Source organism: Amblyomma americanum, chromosome 4 (genome assembly GCF_052857255.1).
Source record: "Amblyomma americanum isolate KBUSLIRL-KWMA chromosome 4, ASM5285725v1, whole genome shotgun sequence".
Taxonomy (NCBI): Eukaryota; Metazoa; Arthropoda; class Arachnida; order Ixodida; family Ixodidae; genus Amblyomma; species Amblyomma americanum.
Window position 1 is genome coordinate 109,923,764 of NC_135500.1, and position 5,423 is coordinate 109,929,186.

The 5,423-nt window shown below is 49.1% G+C and overlaps 1 protein-coding gene across 1 annotated transcript; it reads right to left on the minus strand.

Moving 5' to 3' along the window:
• LOC144129754 (uncharacterized) lies at positions 1-4,894 on the minus strand. Its single transcript, XM_077663833.1, has 2 exons — positions 4,703-4,894; positions 1-463 (listed from the first exon to the last, which is right to left on the minus strand). Exons 1-2 carry the CDS (start codon positions 4,892-4,894, stop codon positions 50-52), a joined length of 606 nt encoding a protein of 201 aa, XP_077519959.1. The 3' UTR covers positions 1-49.
• Between the last annotated feature and the right edge of the window lie 529 nt (positions 4,895-5,423).

Here is a 5,423-nt window from a genome sequence, read left to right on the forward strand (position 1 = left end):
GCATTGTCTCGGCCACCTTCCATTCGCACTGGGCGCTAATTATTCGCGGCTAGTGAAGGCCGTGCTCACCGTTCAGGCTCATTATGATGTCGTAGCTCTCCGGCTTTACGTCATCCGGCAGCTCGCCCACATGTGTGTCCCGACCGACGCGCTGCATGATGGGCTCCTCGAAGCAAGTGTACACTATGCCCTCCTCGAACGGAAAAACCGCGACTGGGGTAGTCGGCACGCTTCCGTCCGTTCCCGAATCGGTTCCAGCGCCTCCTGGAGATATAGTAGCCACCATGATGACAAAACTTCCCAAAAATAAAATAAGTATGATGATGAGCAGAAGGAGCAAGGCAGTTCGATGGCTCAGAGGCCTCTTGCGACGAGCTGCCTTCTTGGGCAGTGGTGGGGGCGATTTTGCGGGCGGCGACTGGCTCAGCTTCCGCACCACCTGTATTTTAGTCACCTTGGGAGCCTGCAGAGAGAGACGGTATAAATGCTTGTTATGCCTGAAAATTAAACAGGGCATTTCAAGCAGAGACAAGCACTAAAAATCCACCTTTTACACACGCAGTGAGTCGCGTTTGGCAGGCGGTTTTAGAAAAAAAAATTCATCGTCAGTTTTTTGCATGCCTCCTTTAACAGATGCATGCAGCCTATTAGTGATTGCGGATCTCACACAATGTGTTAATAAATCAGAAGCAATGCGCTTTAAGTATGAAAAAAATAAAATTTTTGGACAGTGTCTTCTGCCGTCAACTTTTGACGGTGGGCCCAGATTCAGCAGCCTATTTATGGAACGATATACGCGGTGTCCTGTACGCACAGCCCCGACGAGATTTGGGGCCACAATTGAGCGCAATTAATTAAAACGATAGCGTTAATGGCTCACTTCAGCGGTTTGAGGGCTCATGGTATCACTTCTCAGGCCAGTATACTGTCGGAGAACACATACCACAAAAAGCCTGCCTTTCACCAGCTCGAAAGACCGTGCCTCGATGTCCTAGGTGTTGTGTCTAACCTTGGATCCAAAGGGCATGGGCTCGATCCCATCTCATCGTAATTTTCTTTTCGCTGAAATTAATTTACTTCTCATTTCTACATTTCACTGAATTTATATTTTTAATTGTCATAATCGCATTTGAGTCATGTTGCGACGTTCGTTCGCAATTAAGCGATGTTGTAGTAACTGTTCAAATGCGCCGCTGCACTTGTCAACGTTGCTACATTTTCGATCAATCCGCATTTTTCTCATGCTGCCGACATCAGCGACTTCGCTGTACGGAGACAATCGATTTCTTATCAGGAAAATAAACGCGCCTTAACTGTCACTGTTCGGTGGACACTTCAAGCGCGCCATGAAGAAAGGTGGTAAGTGGTAGGGACTGATAAGGATCATTAGCAGTAACAACGGTATAAGCCGCTGGTGCATTAGATCTGATGATCGGTGGCTTATTAAAATCCGAGCAGCGGGAACCACATTTCGATGGAGGCGGAATACAACCTTTGTGCGTAAAGTTTCGAGACTGATTTATTTTCTTCTCTAGAAATTATTCCCAAAACAAATGTTGGTGCGTATGTGTAGCGCCATCTTTTCTGGAAAACCTGAGCTATTCATGTTAAAAGCTGTGGCAGCCGCTAGATGGCACTACATGTCAAAATATACGTTGTCACTAGTCGTCTGCGTATTCTAATGTGAGTGAATGTGGAGCAATGAACGTCCGTCTCGAACAGCGTGTAAGCATAAAATTCTGTGTGAAGCTTGGCAAGACAGACGCACAGACGTATGAGCTCCTTTGCGATGCTTACGGCAGCGAGACATTATCGCGGGCGTGAGTTTTCGAGTGGCAGAAGAGGTTCGTTTCGGGAAGAACGTCGGTGGAAGACGACACAAGGCAGGGCCGCCTATCAACACGTGCTCGGATCACGGAAATCGTATTACATGACCACACCATTACAGTCCGCATGTTATCAGATGCTCTCGACATTAGTAAGTCAACATGCCACCAAATTTTGCGTGAGAACTTGGGGAAACGAGAGCTGAACGCCATACTTGTGCCGCACTCCCTCACACAGGACCAGAAAGACACGCGGGAATCAGTGGGCGCTGATTTGCTCTCCGAGGCAGAGAAGGATGCTGCATTCGTCGACAGCATTATTGCTGAAGACGAAACATGGTGTTTTCAATACGATCCTCAAAGAAAGAGGCAGAGCGCCGAATGGCGGTCCACAAGCTCTCCGGCGTCGAGAACGGTGCGGCGACAGAAGACCAAAAGAAAGACGATGCTGATAGTTTTTTTTTTGATGCCAGAGGTGTCATACAACACGAGTTTTTCCCTGAAGGGCAGACGGTGAATCGGAAGTTTTACATCCGCGTGTTCCAACACATGCGTGATGCACTGCGACGCCGTCGCCCTGACTTTTGGGCATCTGGGCAATGGAGCCTTCTCCACAAAAATGCAAGGCCGCACACTGCTCTCGGCGTGACAAAATTGCTTGCCAAGAACAGCATTACTGTACTTCTCCATCCGCCATACTCGCCTGACCTCTCCCCATGCGATTTTTTCTGTTTCCTTGTGTGAAGAGAGCCCTAAAAGGTCACGGGATGGAGAGCGTAGAGGCCATTCAGGACGCCACGACAAAGGAGCTGACAGCCCTGCCAAAAGAAGCGTGTTCCACCTGTTTCCAAGACCTCAAGAAGCGTGGGAAGCTGTGTATAGAATGCAAGGGAGACTATTTCGAGGGGGTGCTGCACAAACGATTTCAATGTTAAATGCATTTTGTTTAGTGGACTCAGTCTTGGAACATTACGGACAAAGGTTGACGAAAGGCGCTCCTGTTCTGTGGGCTGTCAGCATACGTTTGCAGAACCCGATGCGGTCGAAATTAAACCGAAGCCTTCCACTACGTCGCCCTTCATAACCAACGTATCGCTTTGGAACGTTAGACGCTTCATACTACATGCCTGACATTTTTGCAAGGCCACTGCTGACAAGACTTTAAGGCTTCAAGTCTCACACTGACGCGCGGCACTGCAAAATTTGCTTTGCTTGTCCATGCAGAGAAAATGATTGTAATTTAGAGAAGTTACAATATTTTCGCTGACTGCCTTGCATGTTGTCCGCAGGTGAGCAAGAAAATTGTCGGCTAAGCTCAGCTTGGTATGCATAGCTTGGTTCAGACAGAACAGGTGCCCAACCGGCCAGTCCCCTGTGAGACAAAATAACAGGAAGTCGCCTGTGAGACGGTCTAGTGTCCTGTAAGACGTAACTACTGACTCGACCGCTGATACGCTCAGCCCAACCGCAGAGAGTTGCAGCTGCTGAGGACGAAGGAAGAAAGTGCACCGGCCTGTCGCGAGGGGGGGGGGGGGATGTCGCCGACTGGTCCGCTATCACCGCCGCATGCAGACATAAGCCAGTTGGTAGAAACATATGCGAAAGAAAAGATTCACAGAAAAAAACACGCCTGGCAGCAACCGCGTCCGCCAAACCCACGACACCGGCTACTTAAGCAGCAGATACAACTGCAGAATTATTCATAGCCGAATCTGAGTCTGCTCAGCAAAATTGATCCGACAACATATCAGAGCTAATGCCCACTATGCGGGGAACACCTAAAGCTTTACGACGTTACAAGGACGCGTTAAAAGTACAGGCAGCGTCAATAAATAACGTACCAACGTCAAAGCAGTGGGTGACTCCGCTGTCCTGCTTGAAGCCTAAAGAACCGCTCCAGCTGATCGACAAAGCTCGCAGGACTGCAAAGGCCATTGGGGCCCTGGACTGGGGGCCCGACCTTCACCGGCACAGTTCCTTTTCGCTCAATAACTCACCGTACAACACGAGACTACTTTACCCTCCCATATCACTCGAAAGAACGCTGAAAGGCGCAGTAGTCTAGCGCAAGTCGCTCTTAAATATTAAACCCATTTCGAGAGAACAGCGGCAAAATTGTTTCTCGTACGGTAACTTTGCAATCAGGAGGGGATCTTCATTTGGCTTTTTATGAGTAAGGAACCGAAAGGAAAAACACCAGGCTGCGCGCTCAGGCCACCGGCGCTGGATGTGTAGCGTGACGGTCGGGTGAAGCCCTCAAGCCAAAGTTCATCACCCAGTCCCTCAAGTGAGCGTCGAATACAAGCGTAACGACTCTGGCTGCAATATTCCAGGTTACGATCGCCTCTACAGAGGCCGCGATTATGATCCGAAGTGTGCTACGTGACCGATAGAAAGCCATAAAACCAACTGACGTCTCAATAAACATGTGGTTAAGGTTCCGTTGGTACTCTTCCAGGCGCAGCGATATCTAACTGTGGCGAACAGGCGGCCTTAAGGCTGCTGAGCATGGAGGCGCGATTTTCTAACCGGACATTGATGCACCTCTCCGGCGGCGGGGGAATGCCAAAACTCTTGCGCGCTGAAGAGTTAAGCACGCGTCGGTGGCGGCTACTAAGTTAGCGTCACTGCAGAGCTCTAATCCTCGGCATGGGAAACTGCCCACTGCTGTGGGTACCTAGCTCGGAACTCGAAAACAAGGTAATTCTGTCCTGTCTATCAAGCAGCAGACAAAAAGAAGAGCCAAAGCACCTGGTCGAAGAATTCAACCCAACCGTTAACTTGCCCACACTCTGAGCCTAACTGAAAGCCGTATCATGCCTACACCGAGGATTAAAGGGCCTCGGACTAAACTAATCGTTCCGTACAGTACTCACCGGTATCATCGGGTTCACCGGGTTCGCCAGGCTCACCGGTTTCTTCGGGTTGAGCGGTTTCTCCGGGTTCACCGGTTTCTTCAGGTTGAGCGGTTTCTCCGGGTTCACCGGTTTCTCCGGGTTCACCGGTTTCTTCGGGTTCATTGGGTTCACCGAGAGCGCCGGTCTCGGCGGATTCTGCCGTGCGTGCATGACGGTCTTCTTAAAAGACGCTTACTTGCAAAGGATCACCCGGAGGAGGCTCGCAGACGGCTGTTCTTGGCTGTTGCTCTTCACGAGGGCGCGAGACGGAGGAATTCCATCTGCTTCTTCTTCCTCTTAAAACACGGAACATACCTGAATGGGGGATTGGCAAAGGTGTAGCGGGATAAACAAGAAAATTTCCACAGGAGATTACGACAAAAATTTAGCACCAAGTGTGAGTTTTGAAAAATGTATCAATAAAAACGACAGAAGAATAAGGCGCCAATACAAGAAGGAAGAAAGAGAGCAGATAAAGCTTTTGTGCCGCTTCTGTGTCTTGCGGCTTGTTCAAGATAATCCAAGGACACTATAAATGAGAGGGAGGGCAGAAGTTATATGAGGTATACGATTTAAAAGCAAAATTGGAAAGAAAACTAATTCAAGAAAAAGAGTAAGAAAGTTTCCTGGTCGCGTGTAGGGTACGCTGGAACTAAAAGTACTTTCAGGCGTCCCATTTTTACGTTTCCGATAAAATAGG